The sequence below is a fragment of the Bactrocera tryoni genome, unplaced genomic scaffold (genome assembly GCF_016617805.1).
Source record: "Bactrocera tryoni isolate S06 unplaced genomic scaffold, CSIRO_BtryS06_freeze2 scaffold_25, whole genome shotgun sequence".
Taxonomy (NCBI): Eukaryota; Metazoa; Arthropoda; class Insecta; order Diptera; family Tephritidae; genus Bactrocera; species Bactrocera tryoni.
The window spans coordinates 7,106,197-7,129,801 of record NW_024395977.1 but is presented as its reverse complement, the minus strand read 5'-3'; the positions used below and the strand labels follow the sequence as shown (position 1 = coordinate 7,129,801).

The following is a 23,605-nucleotide window of genomic DNA, read 5'->3' as shown; positions in this document are numbered from 1 at the left end:
TGATGAGGTTTTTTTGTTTCGAAATTCACTCCGACAAGCATTATGATAAAAAATTTCTTGGGTTGTAATATTTGTCAACTTTTTTAGTGTTTCGTCATATAAATCTGTATCAATCTTGAGATCTTCCAGAAGGCTCGTTTGAAATGTTTCTTTATTTGAAGTGTGCAGAACTACGATTTTCGAATGAAATTTTTTATTTCTTTTGTTGCAAAAGATGCATACCTTGCCCAAATTTATTGAGCAGAAAGTTTCGGAAGGTGGTCTATCAGTTGTTGATTCTGGGGGAACATCGACCTTTTCTTCCAACGCAGCAGTTTGTCCAAGATTTTGATCTAGAATTTCACTTACATTACTTTTTCTCTTACCGGTCGAATCTTGTATTGGAGTGTCAACAATTGTAGTTACTCGTAGATATTGATGGCTACTCATTTAAGGCTGAACCCACACCGGGTTAGTCAAAACAGTTTTTCTTGCCTTATACGCACCTTCCCATAGCTTCATATGTGACAACCCACACCGAACAAGACGAAACGAAAACGCATGTCCGTGCTTTGACTTGAACCGCTTGAACCGTTGGTTTTCGTAGTCAAAATTACGCATTTTCTTTGTGCTTTTATTCTGCATACAAGTTGTTAAAATGAACATTGACGCGGAGAAATTAGTGTTTTTGATCGAGACAAGAAGCCTAATATATAATTACAAAACCGACGACATCTTTGCAAGAACTGATTCGCTTTCTTCTTTTTTCGTTTTATTTCAATGCACACCAAGCGAGACAAAAAGACGAAATGTCGCATTGTGCTTCGCTTGGTGCGGGTTGGAGCACAAGATGTTTTTGTGTTTTATTAGTCAAAGACGTTTTTGACTAATCCGGTGTGGGCTCAGCCTAATAAATACTCTGATGAAATACTATATTGAGTTACTGATGCAACTACATTGTCACTAACGTTAGATAGGTTATCTGCAGTCGAATCTTGCACCAAAGGGTCTTTAATTTCAGAGTTACTCGCAGATGTTGATGGTTGCTCGTTTGATGAACATTCTGATCTAACACTTGTTTTAGTTGCTGACAAAACGACATTTTTACTTGCTTCAAGAAATGATTCATAAATATCGCTAGGTAAAACAGTATTTTGATATTCAAGTTTATGAAGTTTTCGTTGTCGCAAAATCAATAGACATTTTCCTATAGTTTCCTTAGAAAACAAATTTACTTTATCATTTTTTCACGAAAACAATAATTACAACCATAAGAATCTATTTTCGAGTCAACGCAAAGGCTTAATTAAGCAAAATTTACTTTTAAGGCTTACATGGGTTTTCTCGGGTAAGAAACAGCCTTTCTTCAACAATTTTTTCTCATATAAAAAATTAACCAGAATTTTTTATTGTTACAAACATACACTATTAACAAAGAAATTTTGAAATTTTTGGAAAAAAATATCTTAAAATCGGCCATTCTTGGTGATCCCTCGGAAAAAGATGCTTCCGCATTGGCAGGTGAACGAAGAAAAAAAGATTTAAAATTGAATTTTAGACAGACATTAATAGAAAAAATTAAAATTTCAGCGAAAATTTCGCGACATTTTTTTCAGATAGTAGTTCGTCAGAAAATCTTTCGTCCAAATCTTTCAGAATTGGTAGTTCTCATTTAATTCTCAAAAAAATATCAAAATGGCAGTCATTACGACGCCACTTCCGGCAGTCCCTCGGAAAAAAGGTGCATCCGCTTTGTCAGCAGAACTTCTTTCAGGATCATCTGAAATAAAAATAAAAAATTAAGTGTTTTAGTAAAGACAACAAACTAGGTATTGGACGAAGGAAACAAAAAATGAAAATTGGGTTTTTATAAAAAAATGCAAATTTCGATGAAAATTTCTCGACATTTTTTTTTTAAATAGTTGCAATTAAAAAAAAAATCCTTTGTTCAAGACCTTGTAAATGGTATCTTGAAGACCTGTGTAAAATTTCATCAAGATCGGTTGAGTAGTTCGCGAGAAATCTTTACAACCGACTTTGAAAACATAGTTTTGAGAAGAACGTGTTTAAAGACGCCGAACTTAGCCTAGCTAGTCCTGAACGCACATGTTCTCAAGGCTGTATCTCCGAAACTATTAGTCGGATCAACTTGAAAATTTAGGACAATATTCTAGAGATGTTATTGAATTTAATAAGACAAAAAAAAATTTCTCGATTTTTTGAAACTGTAAAACCCATGTAGAGGATGGAGTCATGTGTAGAAGTTCACGCAAGTGAGGAAAGTTCTCTGATCGCCATTCACTTGGGAGTGGCTAGAACGATTCTTTTACATATGACTTAAGCAGCCCGCCAGACCCGCCACGTAAAAAGCTCACCCCAATGAAAAACTACCAACAGCCTCGGATGAGAAACCCCCCTTTTGATGACGACCATGGCAAACGAAATAAGGACTACGATTTGAGGGCATGCACCTGGAATGTCCGGTCCCTTAATTGGGAAGGTGTCGCTGCCCAGCTGGTTGATGTCCTCGCGAAAATAAAGGCTGACATCACCGCCGTCCAAGAAATGCGATGGACGGGACAAGGACAGACGAGTAGGAGCTTGTGACATTTACTACAGTGGCCATATAAAGGAGCGCAAGTTTGGTGTTGGATTCGTGGTGGGAGAGAGACTCCGTCGCCGAGTACTATCATTCACTCCGGTGAATGAACGTCTAGCCAAAATCCGCATCAAAGCGAGGTTCTTCAACATATCGCTGATTTGCACCCACACCCCAACGGAAGAGAAGGACGATGTGACCAAAGATGTCTCTTATGAGTGCTTGGAGCGCACTTATGAGAGCTGCCCCCACCACGATGTCAAAATCGAGCTTGGCGACTTTAACGCCAGGGTGGGTAAAGAAGGTATCTTTGGCACTACGGTCGGTAAAATCAGCCTCCACGATGAAACTTCCCCAAATGGGTTGAGGCTGATCGACTTCGCCGGGGCCCGAAATATGGTTATCTGTAGTACTATATTCCAGCATAAAAAGATTCATCAAGCTACCTGGCTGTCTCCGGATCCAAAAACTACGTCTCCAGTGTTTTATATGTGCGTGCGCTCCGAGGTCCTAACATCGACTCGGACCACTATCTTGTTGCAGCTAAGATTCGCACCCGCCTCTGTGCAGCAAACAACGCACGCCACCAAACACAAGGAAGGTTCGACGTCGAGAAGCTGCAATCACAACAGACAGCCGAACGATTTTCTACTCGGCTTGCACGCCTGCTCTCTGAGAGCACTCGTCAACAACTCGGTATAAGGGAACTGTGGGACGGCATTTCAAACTCCTTACGTACAGCTGCAACCGAAAGCATTGGTTTTCGGAGAGTGCAAAAGAACAGTTGGTACGACGAGGAGTGCCGTGTCGCAGCGGAGAGAAAACAGGCTGCCTACCTCGCAACGTTACGATCGACCACTACACGTGCGGGATGGGATAGATACAGACGTTGAAGAGAAAAGCGAGACGCATTTGTTGACAGAAGAAGAAAAAGGCCGAAATGCGTGAGTACGAAGAGCTTGATAAGCTGGCCGACAGGGATAATGCTCGAAAATTCTACGAAAAAATGCGGCGGCTTACAGAAGGTTTCAAGACCGAAGCATACTCTTGTACAACCCCCAAAGGTGATCTAGTCACTGATGCCCAGAGCATACTTAAATTATGGAGGGAGCACTTATCCAGCCTGCTGAATGGCAGTGAACGCACAACACCAGGAGAAGGAGAACCTGACGATGGAGCAGACGTTCCATTACCCGACCATGAAGAAGTTCGAATGCCAATTGCCCGCCTGAAGAACAACAAAGCGGCAGGGGCCGACGGATTGCCGGCCGAGCTATTCAAACACGGCGGCGAAGAACTGATAAGGAGCATGCATCAGCTTCTTTGTAAAATATAGTTGGACGAAAGCATGCCCAACGATTGGAATTTAAGTGTGCTATGCCCAATCCATAAAAAAGGAGACCCCACAATCTGCGCCAACTACCGTGGATTAGCCTCCTCAACATCGGATATAAGGTTCTATCGAGCGTATTGTGTGAAAGATTAAAGCCCACCGTCAACAAACTGATTGGACCTTATCAGCGTGGCTTCAGTCCTGGAAAATCAACAACCGACCAGATATTCACCATGCGCCAAATCTTGGAAAAGACCCGTGAAAGAAGAATCGACACACACCACCTCTTCGTCGATTTCAAAGCTGCTTTCGACAGCGCGAAAAGGATCTGCCTTTATGCCGCGATGTCTGAATTTGGTATCCCCGCAAAACTAGTCCTGTCATCAAACAAACAGTCGTCACACTCGCGACTTGGCTCTCACGTCACTGTTTACAGTCATAACTTTGGAGTTGTAGATAATTTTGTCTATTTAGGAACCAGCATTAACACCACTAATAATGTCAGCTTGGAAATCCAACGCAGGATTGCTCTTGCCAACAGGTACCACTTCGGACTGAGTAGGCAATTGAAAAGTAAAGTCCTCTCTCGACGAACAAAAGCTAAACTCTATAAGTCGCTCATAATTCCCGTCCTGCTATATGGTGCAGAGGCTTGGGCGATGACAGCAACCGATGAGTCGACGTTACGAGTTTTCGAGAGAAAAGTTCTGCGGAAGATTTATGGTCCTTTGCGCATTGGCCACGGCGAATATCGCATTCGATGGAACGATGAGCTGTACGCGATATACGACGACATTGACATAGTTCAGCGAATTAAAAGACAGCGGCTACGCTGGCTAGGTCATGTTGTCCGGATGGATGAAAACACTCCAGCTCTGAAAGTATTCGACGCAGTACCCGCGGGGGGAAGGAAGGAAGAGGAAGACCTCCACTCCGTTGGAAGGACCTGGTGGAGAAGGACCTGGCGTCGCTTGGAATATCCAATTGGCGCCACGTAGCGAAAAGAAGAAACGACTGGCGCGCTGTTGTTAACTCGGCTATAATCGCGTAAGCGGTGTCTACGCCAATTAAGAAGAACAAGAAAATCATGTAACGCCTTAAGTTTCAACACTTCACCGCTTTCTCATATTTTCATTTCCATTTGATTCTTTCACTTTCCGGTACACAAATCAAGAAGCAATTAATATAACGGGATACAACTTTGCATAAATAATGCCTTTAGTGTACGCCACAGCATGAAAAAAAATTGTTCAAATTCAACAAAAACTGTTGTAGCCACTAGGTACCGAATATGTGGACCCCAGTATCTATGGTTGACTTTTGATCGAAAATATCGATCAATGTGTGAGACGAGTAATTGAAGCCCCATATACCTAATATAAAGATTTTCGAACTTTCGGTTGACCTTATATCCACATATCGGCCAATGTTTGAGTTATCTCGATGACTAGGGGTTGTTATAGAATTAAAAATAACTCCATAGGTCCCGCAATCACCATACATTAATCCTATTCAAAATATCTGGAACTTTTTGGAAAATCGTATTCGAAAACATCGAATTTCATCAAAATAGGGCCAAAAAGCTGGATCATGGACTTAGTGGGTCAAAATATCCGGAAATAATACTAGAAATTGAGTGGGGAGCATACATCGAAAACTAGGGACAATAATAACAACAAAATGTAGCCCAAAAACCACTAAAACTATTGTAATTACTTTTGATTTATATAAATAATCATTAGTGTACGTAAACTTTTTTGATATAAATTATGCCCATTTTTAGCTTTAGCATTAATTTTTTTTATTTGTGTAAAAAAAAAATATTTTGATATACTAAATTTAATGTTAAATATACATATTTTGAAATGGATAGAAAAAAACTACAAAATTGATTTATTTTATAACAAATAAACGTGTCGTAATTTAATAGAACTAGGTGTATGTAAACTTTATTGGTCCACTATACATACTACAATTGTTTTATTGTTAAGAATATGTGACACTACATTTTCCACCAATACAGAAAGTATTAGCATTACCCGCAAATAAATTTGGAACGATATCTTTTAATTCGAGTATCAAATGAATATATACTAAGTTGGTGGAAGAATTTGATTATTTTCTTCAAGTTAAAGGTACCATCAAAAATATCGAAATATCATTTCTTTGCTATGTACTCGTATCTAGATCATTTTATGGCATTTAGGATTTCAACAAAATATCGGCCCCCCAGTCTCTGTTTGCATAAAGCAGCAACTTCCATTCAAGCCTTTTTTCAAGACCCTGTGTAACACTTCGCCTATAGTACGCTAAAATTTATTTTGAGCTTCTCGATTGTTGCTGGTTGATGGCGTAAACCTTTGATTAATATATTACCAGAAAAAATGATCTAAAAGCATGCGGCGCACGGTCTTGTCGGGAATAGAGATCGTCCGCGTGTATTTCATCAAATCCGTACCTGATTTCGAAAGAGATACCACAATCCGCAATAAACGGCCAATTTTTGGGCACGCAATTGCGTTTCCTGAATCACACGAGGATTGACGAAGATATTAATCTATGAGACTCATTTGAAAAGTTGATTTTTCGATGAAAAGAGTTATTGTGCCTACACAATCACATTTGGACGCAAACCAAATCCAGCCACAAATTTCACCATATGCAGAATGACGTTGATACCACTGATTCGGATTAGCTTTAACATTGGCCTGAACGGTAGCGATATTTTCTTCCCTACGGGCTATTCTTTGCTTTTGGCTACACTATATTCTGCAGATTATAATCATTTTTTTTATACTCTTGCAAAGTGTTGCTACAGAGTATTATTGTTTTGTTCACCTAACGGTTATACGTATCACCTGATAGATATAGGGATATATATATGCCCATGCAAGCTGTAACTTGAATAAAAATTGATAGATCTTGAGGAATCTTGGTATGTGGGTTTCTTAGTTCGTAGATGGGCGTAATTAGGCCAGTGTCACGCCCACAAACGGCCATTATCCTAAAACCTGTAAAATGCCATAACTAAGAACTATATTAACATAAAAAACTTTAATTTAGTACAGGGGATCATAGTAGTTAAGGGCATCTACGGGTAGAAAATGTTATATGTATGTATAATAAGCTTAATGTACATATCTCCTAAACTAATAAAGCAATAACAAGGAAATGAGCCCAGCACATATATTTTAAGAACTTTTAACGGAAGTGTGAAAACGGATGAAATCGGAAGATGCCATAACTAAGGACTATATTAACATAAAAAACTTTAATTTAGTACAGGGGATCATAGTAGTTAGGGGCATCTGCGGATAGAAAATGTTATATGTATAATAAGTTTAATGTACATATCTCCTAAACTAATAAAGCAATAACAAGGAAATTAGCCCAGCACATATATTTTAAGAACTCTTAACGGAAGTGTGAAAACGGATGAAATCGGAAGATAACCCAGTTCACTCCTCATATAACGGTACGGTCAAAAACTACTAAAAGCGCAATGAATCAATATGTAACCATTCGATGGTATGAGGAGCCGGTGTGGAAATTGGATGATGGGCGTGGCACCGCCCACTTTTTGGTGAAATCCCATATCTAGAGACCCGAAAGACAGATTTCGAAAATCTTTGGTACGAGGGATTCTTCTTATATTTTTATATCATAGTACGAAAAGGAACGAAATCGGACAGCAACCACACCTATTTTCTTTCTTTCTTTCTTACTTTCTAGTACAGAAATCGAGAAGCAATTGATGGAACGGGATAAAACTTCGTTCGTTGAGGTTGAAATGCGTGAGTATGAGGGACTTGACAATCTGGCCGACAAGGGTAATGCTCGAGAATTCAACGAAAAGATGTGACGATTAACAGAAGGTTTCAAGATTGAAGCATACTTTTGTAGAACTATCAGAGGTGATCTAGTAACCGATTCCCAGAGCATACTAAACTTATGGAGGGAATACCTCTAAAGCCTGCTGAATGGCAGTGAAAGCATAACATCAGGAGATGCCGAACCCGATTCCCCAATCGATGACAACGGAGCAGACGTTCCATGGCAAAAGTCCGAAAAGGAATTGACACCAACAACAACGTCTGCCTCGAAATCCAACGCAGAATATCTTTTGTCAACAGGTGCTACTTCGGACTAAGTAGGCAATTGAGAAGTAAAGTTCTCCTCCTATATGGTGCAGAGGCATGGGCGATGACAACATCTGATGAGTCGACGTTACGAGTTTTCGAAAGAAAGGTTCTGCGAAAGATTTATGATCCTTTGCGCGTTGGCTACGGCGAATATTGCATTAGATGGAACAATGAGCTGTATGAGACGCCACGTTGCAAAAAGAAAACACTACTGGCGCTGTTGTTACTATAACCGCGTAAGCGGTTTCTACACTAGTAAAAAAAGATAAGAAGAAGACAGGAATATGAGAATAGTGCCGCGTACAGCATACCAAGTTTCATCAAGATATCTCATTTTTTAGTCCAGTTACACATTGCACGGACGGACGGACAGACAGTCAATCACCTAGATTTGAACTTTTCTCGTTCTCGTGATTATTTATATGCATATGTAAGCCTATAACTATCTCTCTTAGTTTTGGGTGATACGTGCAACCGTTAGATGATGTAGCAACAGGTTGCAATAGTATAAAAATGTTGCGAAAGAATACGACATTCATAATTCGAAGAAATCGTGAATAAATTGTAATCAAACAAAATTCTCTCAAAGCATTCATCATACCATTTTTTCAACTAATTTTAAACTGTATTAATGAAATTGCAGAATTTGACGGACGAGATCCGAACCAATTAACGGATTTTATTAGGCAGATATTAACTTTTGATGCAAATAATCAAAAAAATTTATTTAATCATCTGAAAGGAAGATGCGTAGGAAAAACTAGGAAATAATTCACAAATATGGACAACGAATGAAGTTAATAGGATAGCGCTGAAATCATTTAAGGAACATCTCCCGGAACCCACTAAAACTATGATTATAGCATGAAACCCGGATAGTTTAGATAAGGCATACAAAATAATATTAGAAACTAGACATCAAATCTTCACAGCGCTAGGGCAACAAAGGAAAGATTCTAACGCAAATAGCTATCGTAGGACTAATTTTAGCGATAATGTTAACTATACAACATTTTCCAGATATTATATAGATAATATTTCCACTTGTAACAGTAGTTATAATAGATGTAATAATTATATGCTACACTACAGATATAATGGTGCCTATGTCTGAAGAAACGAGAATAACAATAATGACATTTATATGCCACAAAACAAGTATAACGGTGGCTATGTCCCAAGGAATGTAGGTAATAGATATAACAGTGGCAACAGATCAAACCAAACAACAAACACAAATTATAACTAACAGGGAAACTTTAACTCACAAAGAAACTTTAACAACAAAGAGACGGGAATCAAACGCGAAATTATAACCAATTAGGAAATTATAATCAGTCCGCAATATCAAATCGAAATAAACCAGAACCTATGGATATTGGCAATGCAAATACAAATTTTTAGTGGGATTCACAAAACAATTACCCTATATAATAATATATACACACATAAGAAAGTTATATTTCATAATGGACACTGTAGCGGAGTTCAGTCTGATCAACGAAAATATTTGTAACTCGAAATGGAAGAGCGAAGTAGATGTGCAAGTTACAGCAATGGGAAGAAAAACGGAAGTTAAGAAACTTTGCAGATTCCCAATATTTAAAGAATTTAAGGAAAAAGAATTCATATGTGAATTCCTTGAATGTAATTTCAACAAAAACTTTAACGGGCTTATTGGTAACAATATCTTAACGAAGATAAATGCGATGATAGACTACCCAAACAGAATAATAAAAACAAATAAAACAATACCAACTTTTTATCTAACAAAAGATGAAGAAATATATGACAAAATGAGCTATTAAGACAATGAGGTGGAAATCTTCAATAATGACAGAATAAGATAAATGTGTCACAGAATTCGTTGTATGTTGTAAGCGTGACAAAATGAGCTATTAAGACAATGAGGTGGAAATCTTCAATAATGACAGAATTAGATAAATGTGTCACAGAATTCGTTGACACCAATCACCTTCATGGTATAGACAAAAATAGACTTATAAGTATACCAAAAAGATATAAAAGCGTATTTTACAAAGAAGATGATAATTTAACATTTACAAGTTCAACAAAACATAGAATAGAATAGATGAAAGAAACAAAATTTTTAATAAATTAGTAAGAATAAAGAGCTAAGCAAAGGAGCTTGAATTTTAACCCCGGGTGACAAATAAAATAAGTGAGGAATACCAAAAAAGATTTTGGTAACCCATTTGAAAATTATTACACAAAAACTATGTAATTAAATTGCTATTTAAAATATGTTGTAAGCGTGACTCACACCTGGTGCATCACACTCTATTAGGACATCATCCTTTTTGTTGTTCTCGATTATATTGTATGTTCTCGTCATGAGCCATGTAGGCTGAGACTAAGAAGATATGGTTTTTCACTTGCTCCACCGTGATATTTGCTGCACTGTAATTTGGACAAAGGAATGCATTTATACTTTTACTGATAATAATGTAAATAATATTGTAGTTCCTACTGTTTAGCCCTTTAATGGTGTCTTCATTAATCCAGGGCTTCTGTATAAGGCTGATGTCGAGCCCCTCTCGTTTATGAGGGTTGTCAGATGTTTATCTGCACACATTTAAGGCTGTTGTTCATCTTGGGATTCCTTGATATCCACCTTCCTTAGCAGCTGACTGGTGTTGTCAACTTCTTCCATGTCGTCTTCGTCAGCCGCTTTGTCGCCTTGGAATATTTTCATCCTTGCCTTTTGAATGCCGAAGCTGACTTTATTGTCAGTCTTCGTAAGAGCCTCTATGGACTCCTCGCAAATGCCCACCAGTATTGGTCTGCATGCTTTATTTGGCTTCTCCTCTTTTATTAGCTGCCATTAATTTATACCTGGTATAGATTTATTTTGGCGCTTAATGCACATGAGGAGTTTTTCGCCTGGCTCCTCTAGAGGGGGCAGCCAAATGCGAACACGAGGTCTCTTCGGGATATCCTTGGCGGGTATTAGCCTTAGTTGGAGGCCTACAAAGGCGTTGCTAATTTTAGCTACGCTACACGTTAGGAAATCCAGAGAGGCCTGGTCCGCGCACTTGATGACCCTGTAGCACCTAAGGGTTCCAGAGGAGTCAAACTCTGAATGGGGCTGGATTGTCGAGTACATAGCTTAGCACCATACTGACGTCGATCTTCACCCATCGTTCCTGCACTGTGCTTGGTGAGGAGGAGCTGTTGTCTATAATCAACTGGTGTGCCGGCTACCTAATCTTTGGCTATCTTCCCAAGTATAAATACTGCTCTCTGGCACCGGTTTTCCCTCAGTTGATTCTGGGATTTTTTGCGTTTCTTTCTCTGGTTGTCTCCTCTAGCTGCCAGTGCACTTTGGTTGAAGCTCATGGTTGGAGGCGACTAGATCGCCTTCATCGGATTCCTTTATTGGAATTGTTTGGTCCCACGAGTAGGCCGGAAAGGGTTGGTATCACGTCCGCAGAGCCGGTATGCGGAGAGAAGGCATTTAATACCTCCGACCTCGCCCAGGCATCGGAGGGGACCGTTAGCGATCAGCTATTCGTTACCGCCCGCTGACCTTTCAGCCATCGGTACGGGTACCTCAACACCTTGGCTTAGGGTGGTGTTGGTGCGGGTATCATCATACTTCTTCAATAGGAGATGGTCGTGAAACTGAGGGTTTATTCACCCATCTCACCATTGTGGGAGTTGTGAGGTGTCCCTCTTGGTTCGTAAGAGTAGAGTTTGTTCCCATTTGCGATGCGCACCTTACTATTACTTAAGCCCCTTCGCCATGTCAAGGCGACCAACTTAACGGAGGTATCTTTGTGTACAAAATATGTAAATTTGACGGAAAAGTTGGCCTAACCCTTATATAACTAATATAAGGATTTTCGAACAGCCGGCTGACTTTACTCTATCTGGTTTTATACCTTAAAGAATTTCCCTGGCTTTGATTCTAATAAATTGCAAGAGTATAAGATGTTGGGCTGCACCCAACTTAGCTCTTTCTCAGTTGTTTAAAAAGAATTTTCCTGATTTCTTTTAGTCAATTTTATTTTATTTTCTTTATCTATTTACCAGAATGTTGGTTTAATTTTCAAATTTTTAAATCTTCATACTTCTTGTTCAAAATGTTTTCTTCGCTTATTTCAATTAAAGTAATAATTATATAATTTTATAAACAGTTGTTAAATAGAACTTTTGTTATTTACTTTACATACAAATGTTATTCATATTCTTTGTCTATTTTCATCACTTACATTTTTTTTTTCTAAAGCTGATATATTGGTTTACATAGACCGATAGGGACAGCAAAAAACGCTTCATTTTTTCCCGCTCTTTTCACATTTCTCTTCGATAAGGTTTACCATTTCATCATGGAAAGATAGATCCAATAATGAGTCGAAGTTATTAAAATTTACTACCGAAATTTGGAGTCAGTTGTCATCAATTTTAAAAGCGGTTCGTCCAATTAATGGTATGATCAAGACTGGCACGTTACTGTGAATGGGAATCGCTACCGCTCAATGATAACCGAATATTTTTTGCTCGAATTGGATATAATGGACTTGGACAATAAGTGGTTCTAACAAGACGGCGCCCAAGCCACACAGCGAATGTCAAAACCGATTTATTAAAAACCAAGTTTGGTAAACTTGTTATCTTACGAATTGGCTGCCACGGTTGAGCGATTTGACGCCGTTAGAATATTTCCTGTGGGGCTACGTCAAGTCTTTGATCAATGCCAACGACGATTGATAAACTGGGTATGAATATCGAACATGAAATTGTAGCAGTGTCGGCCGATTTATGGTTGAAAATCGTCGAAAACTGTGTTCAGGGTCCGAACTTCTGCAGGCGTGCCCATGGTGGCCATACAAAAGAAATCGAGCTCCATACGAAATGGCATCGAATGTACTTTCTCAGGAATACATTATTTCATTGATATCCCAAACCGCTTTTGTTTTATTAAAAAAAAATTTAAAGCACTTACTGAAAAACCCGTTTAAATCTAATAGCCTTTTGTATTAATTGATTTACTGGTAATCCTTGTATTTAATTTATACGGTACTAGCTTACCCGGCGCGCTTTGCTGCGCAGTTCGTAAATATATTAATAATTTATTCAATTTTTTTTAATATAAATATTTATCTGTTATTATACTTCATTTAATTTTTTTCATTATAGACATTTTTGTCATCTTCTTTTTAAACATATTGAATATTCAAATATGCGATAAATTTGCAAAAGCAATTGCCTATTTTCAGATTTTATGAAATATCCACAAACGACAAAACCAAATTTTTATTTATTTGACGTTTGAGTGTAAACAAAAACATAAGAGAAACAAAAAAAATAAGCATTTGACATGAATGAGTAATGTCACATTAATTGTTACTTGAGCAAAAGTCAACTTATTTAGCAAACAAAAAAACCTGAAATTTCATGGTCTATAATTATATTTTGCGATAATAATTACTCTGTATTTGAAAATAATGTGATTTTCCATTCATAAAAGTGTAATAAAACAGTAAGTTAATAGCCAAACAAAAAAGTCAATAACAAATACAATATAATTCAATATAATAAAAAAAAAAATTTATTTCCAAAGTATACCATACAAAAAATTACGATGAAAAGATTCGATATGAGAAGAACATTCCATTCTGATTATCTTCAGGAAAAAACAGTTGTTGTTCAGTCGATTGATAGCCCATGGTGCTTCACCGTAAAATTCAGACCGGAAGAAAGGGAATACCAGGATGTAGAGCAAATTCTGAATTGCCGATTAGCAAATATCAAGCCAAGTAATGGGAAATACTGGTCGCGAGAAGCTATCAAATATTTTGGAGAAATTGCATTGAACGAATCTTTCACTATGAAAATAATGAAACAAATAAACGAAATCTTTTTCATAAATTTAGACGATTATGAATTAAGGAAGAGAATTGACCAAGATATGTATTGTTGATAAAGGATATGCAGTTCATGAGAATGCATTCGTACGATATTATCCATTCACTCCATAAAATTGTTATAACGCTAACATTGAGAAGCGTACATAAATACGAATAATAAGAAAATTGTCATAACGATTCAATAAAAAATTCAACAAAGTAATACTCTTCAAACATTGAAAGTATTTATTCTTCAGTTTCCTCTTATTTTTACATAAGCGTATATAATAAATTGTAAATCTCAAAAATTCGAGCTCTAATCGAAAACATTTTGATAAACAACGTTCTTAGTTTTACTGTCCGGTGCATGAATGAATAAACGATGTGTAATACTGACTCTCGAACATGCAACATATAATTGCCCATGTGAAAAACACGATTTTTCCAAATTTACTCCGCATATTTGAAATGTTTGTCCTTTTGCTTTGTTTATAGTCTTGGCAAATGATAAACGCACCGGAAATTGCAGACGTTTGAAATTGAATGGCATGTCTGTTGGAATCATTGGAACAGATTTATATTCTTTAATGATTAAAGTAATGAACAAACCTTTAAATTCAAAAGATGTGGCGGTGTACCAGCTGGTTCCAATGAATTCAGAAATTCAATTGGATAATTCACAGCTTCATCTTCATCCATAACGCTGTCAATGGATTTATAAGTTATGACTTCACCTGGCAATTTTTCTTGAATTTTGAAGTTTATTGCATTGACGTTTATATTCTTCGGTGCCAATATTGAACGTTCTGCTAACCAATCATGGCTTCTGCGATTCTGAATGATATTTGGGAAAACGCATTCGACCAATTCTTCTTTTGTTTGCAAAATTGTACAAAAATTTTCGGGCAAGGTGATCATTCCATTTGTATTGTCGATTTGCATTATTCCATTTCCGATATCCAACAATTGTTCCGAAAACTGATGTGCAGATGAGTCGTCTTGTAATAGGATACACATATTGACATTCAACGCCAATTTTTTCACAAATCTCCAGAGAGCAGAAGATTTCAGACATGCATTTATTTCATCGGCAGGAGTTGATCGAGAAGGAACTGGCAATGTTTGTCGAAAATCACCTGATAACAATATCAAGGCACCACCAAACCGCTGTTGATTTCCGCGTAAATCTTTCATAGTTCGATCCAATGCTTCGAGCGATTTTTTTTTGGCCATTGTACACTCATCCCACAGAATAATCGCTGCTTACTTCAAGACTTTTCCCATTGCTGAATTTCTTGAAATATTCAATGGCAATTTTAATGCAGAGTGTGCTGTTCGTCCTCCGTCCAATAAAGTGGCAGCAATTCCAGAAGAAGCAAGGGCCAAAGCAATTTTTTTCTGTGATCGAATGGCTGCCAGAATCAATGTAATAATGATAGTTTTTCCGGTTCCACCAAGTGCGTCCAAGAAATATAATCCGCCAGTGTTGTCAGAAACAGCTTGCAAAATTGTTTGATATACATAGTTTTGTTGATCATTTAATTTGTCAATATTTGATTGCACAAATTCAATCAATGCGTCACAATTGAATTGTTGTTGCAATTCTTGATCCATCAAATCATGCATCGGACGATCAGGTGAAATCATAGATAACTGTGATAATGCTTTATGCGCAATTTTGAGACACATATCTTCAATGATTATTAATGCTTCATTGTACATTTCCAAGGTAATTATCAAATCTGGATTATTTGACGTACGACGCATCCGAATCAAAATATCTTCCGCCATGTAATCTTGATATTTGTTCCATAATTCCAGTGGATTCGTTGGCATGCATGTTGATATTATAATCGAGAAAAGTATTCTTATTTGTTGTGGTAAAGATAAAACACATGCATCTTGAAGCGTCAATTCCCAATGTGAACCGCTTTCCAACAAATGCAGTAGGTGACATGCCCTCGCGATACGTCTCACATAAATGACCATCAACTATTTTCAAATATTCGAACGATCTCGGTCCTTGAACGTTCACCAATAGCAATCGCAAATAAAAACATTCCGCGTTGTTGGGATGAATCGTATACATTCTGCCCAAAGTATCTGTTGAATATATTTACACGACCTTTGACCTTTGTGACCATTAACTGCTGTACCCTGTTTACGTCGTTGGAATTCTTTTGATGATGTATTCCATGTGTAATACTGAGGTACATCAGTATATAGCAAACTTCTGGCAAATGTATCGGTTTCACAAAGTCGAAAAAAAGCAGTTAAAGTAGTCGCTGGTGGTTGTGCTGCTCTCTGCTGTATGTTTTCAGTAGTAAAATAAACACGTTGACCATTTTCAAGATGCACCGCTAGATGAACAACAACAGGATGTCTTTCGTGCAATGGATTCGAAAATATTCGCCAAATTGCTTCATTGCTGCTAATGTATCGGCCCATTTGATATCGAGTAATTTCATCGTTCCTATTGTCAGCATCAGGTACTTCAAAGACAGCCATATCACTTCCTTTATTCACATACTTGCAAATATATTTGATTGACTTGACGGAATTACAATACTCAACGTTAATGTGAGACTGAAATATTTTTGACAGAAGTTGTGTCGTCGATACAACGGGTATCCATCATTGCCTGTTATTGTGTCGGAAGTCAATGCTATGGGATAACGCTTTGAGCATTTGCCATCAATCATGCATGGTGAATTCATATTTAGTACGCCACATGGGCCATGAATCATATGTTTTGTGATGACTTCAAATAATTCCTGATCAATTGTTTGATCTGGCATCTCGGCTGATACGATATTATCAATTTCATCTGGTGTGATTTTACGAACCAAGCATATCAATATATTGCCATTCGATTGAATACATATAACACCGCACTTCTCCAAATACGTGCAATTTCACAATTACATCCATCAGCGCTTTTAATTTTTGCCGAAAAACATGTGCATTTATATCGTGACGATCTGTTGTTGATTGACCGTCAAACAAATTATTTTGAATATCGCTCCACTTCGGATTACATGTGAATGTAATTAATAAATCTGGTCGGCCGTTTTCTCACGTATGACATCGCATCTTGAGCATATTCGTGGATATGGCGAGGACTTCCAATATAAGATGCTGGTAATATCGTCAGACGTCCAATATCATTCAAATTCCCATCATTTGTTATTGCATCACGCAAATGTATGTATTCTTCTGATCGCAATTTACTTTGATTGAACCGGATGTAATTGAGACGTTCAGTCTCAATTTTCGCATACATGTCCACAATGTATTGATGAAACAGTTTTCCACATCTCAAAATGTAATTTGAACTTCCTTCGCGAATCATTAATCTGTATGAATAATAATTCATGGTGCTGACCTTCTTTTTAGCATCAAGACCTGTAAAAAATAGTTTTAGACGTTTTCAATTCAAAATCGAAATCTCTTATTTAAACGAAATATTTGTGAGCACGATATATAGAATGTACATGAGCTTGGATTAATCACTGGGATATTTATATGGTATCCATCACGGCCATTCCAGTGCAATATAGGATACTGTAATGCATCGTAACAACGATGAAGCTCCGAAACACCTTACGCTCTCATTATACATTTAATAAATGCTGTTTGACTATCATTTGAAACCATTTCGATAAGCTTTTCTTGGACGTATATTATATAGTATTTACTTTCTGTTATTTCTGAAAATATTTCTATTTTACCTTTCAAGATATATTTTACAAATATTTCACTCATACATTTGTATTATCCAAATCGTTTTCAGGGGTATGGTCGGATAGAGGAGGTTCTCCAGATCAAGAATATATATAGTTATAGCTGCGTTTAAAGTTGGAAATTACTACTATTTAAATTACGTATTTTTGCGATTTAAAATTAATTTTACACTTATGTATGTTTTGCACTTTTTTATCCACTAGTACTTCACTAATTCTTTTGTTCACATTCATTTTACATTATATAGTGCAAAAATAGTTTTAATTCATAACTTAACTTATTGTTCAAATCTATTTACTTAACTATAACGAAAGAACTACAAACTGTCAAATAATCAGTTTACCATACAAATATATTTGAACAAATTAACGAAAATACGATAGAAAGAAAGATTGACAAAAAGGAATTTAACGGGAAAAAAACTTGTCACACCCCGGTATTGGACCGACCAGGGTTATTTTTCTGAAGCGCGGCCGAAAGCCGCTAAAGCAAGAGGAGTTTCACGCGAAAAAAATTGACACACCCCGGTGTTGAACCGTCTAGGGTATTTTTTTGAAGCGTGGACAATACCCTTGAAATCATAAAAACAATTCGGCATTGTCTTCACTTTTGACTTCTCCATGCGCGAATTTTTAGGTTTCGGCTCATCCGGTGCCTTCCATTCAGCACTCTGTCGTTTCGTTTCGGGATCATATTGGAAACACCAAGTTTCGTCACCAGTCACAATATTGTAAATGAAGTTTTTGTTCGTTTTGACCTCTTTGATGATGTCCTTCGAATCTTGGATTCTGAGCAATTTTTGGTCGTCTGTCAATTTGTGCGGAACAAACCGTGAACACACCTTTCGTAAGCTCAAATGTTCGGTCAAAATGCGATAAATCGATGTTTTGGAGATGTTCAATTCCATTTCCATGAATTTCAATGATGATTTCGGCTGATTTTTGATAAATTCACGCACAGTTTCGATGAAATTTCCGGTGATCACGGATTTTGATTGGCCCACATGTTGATCGTCATTTATGTCCTCACGACCACTTTGAAAACGTTGAAACCACTCATCTGCTACGGGATAGGCAATCATCGCCATAAACTTGTTTCATCAATTGAAACGTTTCGGTAAGAGTTTTACCAATTTTAAAACGAAATTTAATGTTGGCTCTTTGTTCGAAGCTTATTTTCGCACCGGTAACACAAACATACTGACACTTAAAACCATGGGGCGCTAGATTCAAAAGGTCCTGTTTACTTTGGAATGTACCTTGTATAATGATTCAGAACAGTGTTTGGATATGTTCAAACGAAATAAACCCCAGTTTTTGCGTCGAAGTCCAATAGACAGTCATCCTAGTGGACTGCACATGACGAACTCCCCCCAAAGCGTCTGTATTTTGCGATGCACATGTAATGATTTTTGTTGACTGTTTTGAAAACGGAAAAGCCAACAACAGCGTGTATTACATACCTTTATTGGACCTTTTGAAGGAAGAATTCGCCGGAAAACGACCGCATTTGAAAAGACAAGTGAAAACAATGACAAAAATACACCGTATTCTCCAGATCTGGCCGCCAACGACTATTTTCTGTTCTCTAATCTCAAAAGAATGTTCGCTGTGAAGAAATATTTGTCGAATCTAGAGGTTATCGCCGAAAGTGAGGCTTATTTTTAAGCAAAGGACAAATCGTAGTACAAAAGTGGTACCGAAAAGTCGGAGAGTCACTATAATCAGTCTATCACCGTTAGAGGGAATTATTTTGAATAAAAAAATTAATTTTGCCAAAAAATGTGTTTTACTATGGTAAGCTGGGGACTTTTCAATGAATCTGTAAAAGATAAAATAAAATTCGTTGAAGGAGCTGGAGCGCATCCCAAAAAGTGCCTATGAAAAGTGTTTAGAGGAAAAAAAGCGATAAAATAAAAATTGATAAATAATTAAATATTTTGCGTTTTATTTACAATTTCCGTGTATTTCTTTTTGTCACAACCATTAAGTTTTCAAAATACTCTTTTAAAGTCCATAAAGACTGGCACAATTTTCGTATTTGTCCCAAGTGTCTTCCATTCATTAATAATGTAATTTACTGCTGTTGGGAGTGATGCTTGCGAAAGCTTAATTAGAATTTCGGAAGAATCCATCAGCTATTTTTGAACAACGTTTTTTTAAGTTTTCTCTATTGTTTTAGGTGTTAATGAAACTTCTTCGTCACACTTATCTATCAACATTATCTAACATTACTAAAGCAATTTTATTTACTTCACAGTCATGTATAAGCTTTTTCTGTAAGCATAAAATAACAACACTTTAATTTTCAAACAAAAATATGCGAAATATTTCTTAATAATTCAGCGTCGCGATATTTTTTCTGTGTGCCTGGTCATCCACAATTGCTTTTCATATGGAGTTCCTCTTCACAAATGAGCGACAATAAAAAATTAAGTTAAATAAACAAAATGAATGAAAAGTTTCAGTAAAATTGAACAAGTTCATTTAATTTTACAATTTACTACTGGAAATCGTCCTCGCATTTTACTCATAGAGGAAAACCATGGGCGTAGACCATTTATGCATTCATTACATTTATTTTGGAGGTCATCAAGTTGTTTAGCAACTGCGAGTATGCGATTAGCTTAATGTTTTTTGGTTGTGGAATTCTTAGCCCTCCATCATACACTAGATTCCATAAGAGAGTTCCTAAAACAGAACCTTGTGGTACTCCATTAGAAATACGGTAGCCCTTGATGCCTTTGGCGGTGTCGTAGATCAGCTTTCTATTTTCAAAATAACTGATAACGATATTATTGAGGTACTGAGGGGCGCGTATTTCATATAAGCCTTCGAATTAGTTGTCCATTTAGCAAAGTTGAATGCATTATTCACATTCAGGGTGATCAACGCACAATATTTTTTTGTACCATCCTTCCATCTTTTGTCATTTACTGCACTTTTCGCAGTGTTGACAACTTCTTTCAGTGTATCTATAGTAGACCTAGTCCGCCGACTTGACGCCGACCGATTGCTATCCCCAAGTGGTTTCTTATTATGCTTTCATACACTTTGCCCATTGTGCCGAGTATAGACAAAGGTCGATACGAAGAAGGTTCATCTGGTATTTTTTTTTTTTTGTTTTCTGATAAAAACCAGGCGCTGGACTTTCCAGGGATCGGGGAACATCCCTTCTTTTATACATGCGTTGTACATTTTTGCGAAAAGAGTGGGCTTTGAAATTGTGGCTAACTTTAGAGCTCTGTTTGGTATGCCATCGATACAAGGCGCTTTGTTGTTTTTGATTTTTTTTTAGGTTAGTTCTTCTGTAACCAGTGGGAGTGATTCAGCAGCTTCGTTTCGTCGCGCAGCGCTAGTAATCGTGGCGTGCGTCGGAAATAATGCCTCGATAACTTTCTTCATGAATGGAGCGCATTTGGGTTGCTGCCGCTTATTTTGGAATTTGAACATACGGATTTTATAAGCAGTCCCCCAGGAGTCTATATTCGCTTCTTCACAGATCTTTTCAAAACCGTTAAGGATAATTCCAGACGGAAATTTTCAATTTCTCCAATCTAATTTCTCCTTGTATTTGCGCCCATGAAAAGCCATTTTTGCTTCTCTGCAGCAAGACAGGAATGCGCGAGCTCGTATGTATGCATTTTTCTCGCCGTTACTTCCATGAAATGTCGCCAGCGATTGAGATATACTGACACCTTATGGCTTATTTACTATATACAAGTATAATTTAACAATATTTACGAAAAGTTTAAATATACACAAATTCGTTGAACAATTTCTTCTACGATTTTTACCCACAATCCTCTTTTTTAATTCTAAAGATTGTATATATAAATTAAGAACTTTTTGTAATATCATAGAAACTTTAGACACAAATTTAAATAATATCGATGCGCATGATAATTTATTTAAGAACATTCGTTGGGTCTATTTATAGCCTTTTTCGCCCGTTACGAAATTATACATAATTACTACATAGCTGAAACACATTCTCAAAGATAGTGCAAACAGTAGCTACATAACACTAACTACGTAAAAATAAAAAGTGAGAAATAATTTCTCATATTATAAGTATATATGTATTACAGGAATAATGACCGAAAACAATTTTTGCTCTATTTTTCGTATATCCAGCATTGGTAATCTCACAATAATTTTAGTTATACATACATATGTATATATGTATGAGTAATATCACAGCCTAAATTACTTTTAAAATGATAGTATGAAAAAATTTTTTTATGAACAAGACTTAAGTTTATTGATTTAAATTTCAGATTTTAATATGAGCAACTGTAGCAACTCTATGAGTAATTGTCCAAATCCTGACTTTATATTCCGAAAGCCATATTCATATAGTTCACCTGTAACAGAAACGGAAGATGTGGATGATCGTGATGATGATATGACCTTCTGCATGTCTAATTACGCCAAAGAAGTTTTAAAAATGATGTTTATGATGAGATCTCACAATATGCTTACAGATGTTGTATTGGAGGTAAAACAAGAATTATTTCCAGCACATAAAGTGGTTTTGTCGGCAGCATCACCTTATTTTAAAGCTATGTTTACAGGAGGTTTAAAAGAATCAGAAATGTCACGTGTTCAACTACAAGGAGTATGCTTAGGATTTCATATGTTACTAAGAAATTATAATTAAAATTTTTTCTTGTATGCTAGGTCTGTCCCACCGCCATGGGCAGGATAATTTATTTTATGTATACGGGACATATACGAGTAACAGAAGTGACAGTCTGTCAGTTGCTACCTGCGGCGACAATGTTTCAAGTGCCCAACGTTATAAATGCATGTTGTGCTTTCTTAGAAAGACAATTGGATCCAACCAATGCTATTGGTATAGCCAGTTTCGCAGAACAGCATGGGTGTTCAGATCTTCAGAAAAAAGCCAACTATTTCATAGAGAGACATTTTACACAGGTAAATTTGCAAATTTTTTTTTTTTTACTTTGTAATGCGCTCTTCTTTAAATATTTTCAATTTTAATTTTTTTACCTGGTTATTGTACGTTTGATCACAAAATTTTCAATACCAACTTAAAAAATTTTTCGTAGACACATACTCTTATTGTCTGTTAGATATTATGGGCATGTTAACAAAACGTCGTCAAATGTCGCAATAAAATAATCATTAGTGTTTAGTGTCATTCTGAAGTACAAAAATTGCATTCGGCAAAAAAGTTCCTTTAAACTTTGTGCGGAATCAAATTTCTGCTGTTTAAGCGTTCAGAATGTTCCAAAAGGTCTTCGGTGTTAATTGTTTGTCTTGAGCAAGTGTTTTTGATTACAAGTTATTCAAAAAGGATCGAAAACGTGTTGAAGACGAACGACGTTTAGGACGGTCACCAACATCAATTGATGATCAACACGTCAATAAAATAAAGAAATTGGTGTTTGAGAATCTCCGATTAACAATCAGAGATCTTACTGGTATCGGTGGGCCTAAGAAAAATGAAAGCACGATTGATTCCAAAATCACTAAATTTTTTCGAAAAAGAGCTTCGCGTTAACGACTATGAAACAATGCTACTAAGCATACGTTATTAACAATTTACTTATTTTTACAACTCTTTTATATGAAGTAGTGTCTAATAACAAAAGACAGTTTTTTACGCTAAGGCCGAATGATGAAGTTTGATTTTTCCAATAGCAAAAAGACGATTACCGATTTTCAAATTTCTACCCATTCAAATTTTTTTAATCAGTATCTTTCAAATACAACTTTTTTCTGTTAGTTGAGCAACATCGAAAATTGTGATCTGCATAATTTATTCAGCTAATACTTAAAAGATGTGATTAGATCATAAAAGATTTGTATAAAAATTAAAAATAAAAACACGATTGTAAGCTAACACATAATTGGCTTTGAAAAGTTTTTTACAATACCACTAAATCAAATAAAAAACATACGTGACA

The 23,605-nt window shown here is 36.6% G+C and overlaps 1 protein-coding gene across 1 annotated transcript in view; it reads left to right on the top strand.

Annotated features, from left to right (window-relative positions):
• LOC120780582 (kelch-like ECH-associated protein 1B) overlaps positions 1–23,605 on the top strand; it is a 108,646-nt gene that overhangs the window by 64,000 nt on the left and 21,041 nt on the right. Inside the window, exons 2-3 of the mRNA XM_040112842.1 lie at positions 21,950–22,290; positions 22,353–22,610. Of these exons, the coding sequence (XP_039968776.1) occupies positions 21,958–22,290; positions 22,353–22,610 (591 nt within the window). The 5' untranslated portion in view covers positions 21,950–21,957. The remainder of the gene's footprint in view (positions 1–21,949; positions 22,291–22,352; positions 22,611–23,605) is intronic.